The sequence below is a fragment of the Trypanosoma grayi genome, assembly GCF_000691245.1.
Source record: "Trypanosoma grayi strain ANR4 Tgr_847_V1, whole genome shotgun sequence".
NCBI classification, from domain to species: Eukaryota; Euglenozoa; class Kinetoplastea; order Trypanosomatida; family Trypanosomatidae; genus Trypanosoma; species Trypanosoma grayi.
The window spans coordinates 1,975-4,030 of NW_008826466.1; the positions used below are offsets into that span (position 1 = coordinate 1,975).

General features: G+C 53.4%; 2 protein-coding genes across 2 annotated transcripts; both read left to right on the plus strand.

Annotated features, from left to right (window-relative positions):
* Window positions 1-327: 327 nt before the first annotated feature.
* On the plus strand, window positions 328-843 carry DQ04_08471010 (hypothetical protein; the record flags this gene model as incomplete). Its single annotated transcript, XM_009315572.1, has 1 exon — window positions 328-843. One exon carries the CDS (start codon window positions 328-330, stop codon window positions 841-843), a length of 516 nt encoding a protein of 171 aa, XP_009313847.1.
* A 459-nt stretch (window positions 844-1,302) lies between these two features.
* DQ04_08471020 (hypothetical protein) lies at window positions 1,303-1,803 on the plus strand (the record flags this gene model as incomplete). The annotated part of the gene is made up of 1 exon (XM_009315573.1): window positions 1,303-1,803. One exon carries the CDS (start codon window positions 1,303-1,305, stop codon window positions 1,801-1,803), a length of 501 nt encoding a protein of 166 aa, XP_009313848.1.
* Between the last annotated feature and the right edge of the window lie 253 nt (window positions 1,804-2,056).

Below are 2,056 nucleotides of genomic sequence, written 5' to 3' on the forward strand. Positions count from 1 at the left end.
GCTGCTGCTGCTGGTGTGGCATCGAATGTCAGTGTCTCTTGTGTGTGCTGTCGTGGCATCCGCACCGTAATTGCACCGCGCCCTGCCGTCACGACGTTAGTGTTCATTGACAAGCATGGCCGCCCTGTGCGCAACGGTACGGAAACGGACCTCTCCCTGATACGCACACGCGATAACAAGTTTTACCTTCAGCGTGTTCTTGAGGGTGGTGAAGTGATTCGCTGGCGGGCACCAGGGCTGGATCATCTGAAGCACGTTACAAACTTTGAGACGTACACACTGAATGAGATAGACGAGTACGGTGGCATTATCATTCCCGCAGACGTAATGCCCACTACGCCTAACGAGCCACCGAGCTATCACGACGCCGTCTATTGCATCAACCGCATGGAGGCGACGCGCAAGTTTACACGCAAGGACCGTCGCCAATGGCATCGCCGTCTGTTCTCGCACTGGAAAGAAAGCCCAGAAAAATACTTCAATCACTCCATCGGCGCGTATGGAATACCGTTTCTGCTGCTGCTATGGATCACGATCCGCGGATTTCACAGCATCAAAAATAACAAGCCTTTCTGGGATGTGAATGTTTACGGCAAGACGGACGAGGAGCGGGAAGCGCGGGATCCGTGGCTGCGCTTGAAGCGCTTCTCCGACCTGCATCCCGAGCATGAGGGTCTCGACATGACTGTGACGATGATGTCGCCGGGGCAGTCGCGGCTGTCGGGCTCGCGGGCGGAGCTGCGTGAATCCGACTTTACCGACCCACACTTTCACAGTGAGCTGTGGTGGAAGATTCGACACCTGCGGTACTATGGACACTGGCCAAAGGGTCTGGCGAAGTAAGGGGCGTGTGTGTGTGTGTGTGTGTGTGTGTGTGCGGTTGGGGCATTAAATGAAGGAGTGTGGAAGTGTTCTGCGTCCCTGTTGTGGTTGCTTCATTCTGGCTGCAGGAAGGGCTCACGATCACGACTCTTTTGCGCGCTGTTTTTCTTTTTTTTTTGTATGAATACGGGTGTTATCGATCCTACAGCATGAAGGGTGTTATTGCCGTTTGCGTGCGAATGGTCATTCTTTGCAATCGTTGTCTCGTGGCGGGCGTGCAGCAACGACAACTTCTCCTTTCCCCCTTGTGGTTTGCTCTCCTGATCTCTGTGTGTGGGTGTACATGTGGCTGGGGGAAGGGGAGGGGCGTCACACAGCCGCTCTTCTTGTGTGTGTGTGTTTTTTTTTCTTTGTTCTCGTGCTTGGCAAGGCGGTTTAACTGTCCATTAGCGTGCACGTGTCGTTGCTGGCGCACTGGAGATGACGCACAACATAATTCGTCGTATTTTCGGAGAGCGTAAGCTGCCGGAGAACCTCAGCGGGAATGATTACGAGCGCTTCATGCAGGAGAATTTCCCTAAGTGGATCCATGAGTTTGAGGAGAGTGGTTTTCTCGAGGCAACGAAGCTGCCGGAAATCAAGAGTGAAGACGAGTTCCTCCAGAAGCTGCAGGAACACAAGAACGATCTCATGGTGATTAAGTTCTGGAAACATGCGTGCATCCCGTGCCTGTCGTTCGCAGAGATGTACAAACAGGTATCAGAGCAGTGCAAGGCGGAAAAGCGCCGCATCGTTTGGTACAGCGTAGACACAAAGGATATCAAGACGCGAGAGCTCGTGGAGTATCAGCTGATTAGCGGCACTCCCACCATTCAGACATTCGGCGGACTGAAGCAGGTAGGGAAAGAGATACGAGCGACGAACGCGGAGGATTTGATGAAGGAGATTGCTTCACGTGAGGCGGCAATGGCGCTATCCTAAGACGACGATACGGGTGTCCCGTATCGTGGGGACTCACACAACCGCGACAATAGCAGTGGTGGTGGTGTGACGGAGAGAGCGCATTGGGTGGGGGCACCACACCTACCGCCAGTGCGCCCCCACACCCTCTGCACGTCTTGTCGCAAGGCCGAAAAAAAGGCGCATGAAACATCGGAAGATGTCATCAGGATTTACCCACAAAGACATGTGGAACTCGCGTTTGATGTTGTTACTTGTCTTTTTTTTTTTTTTT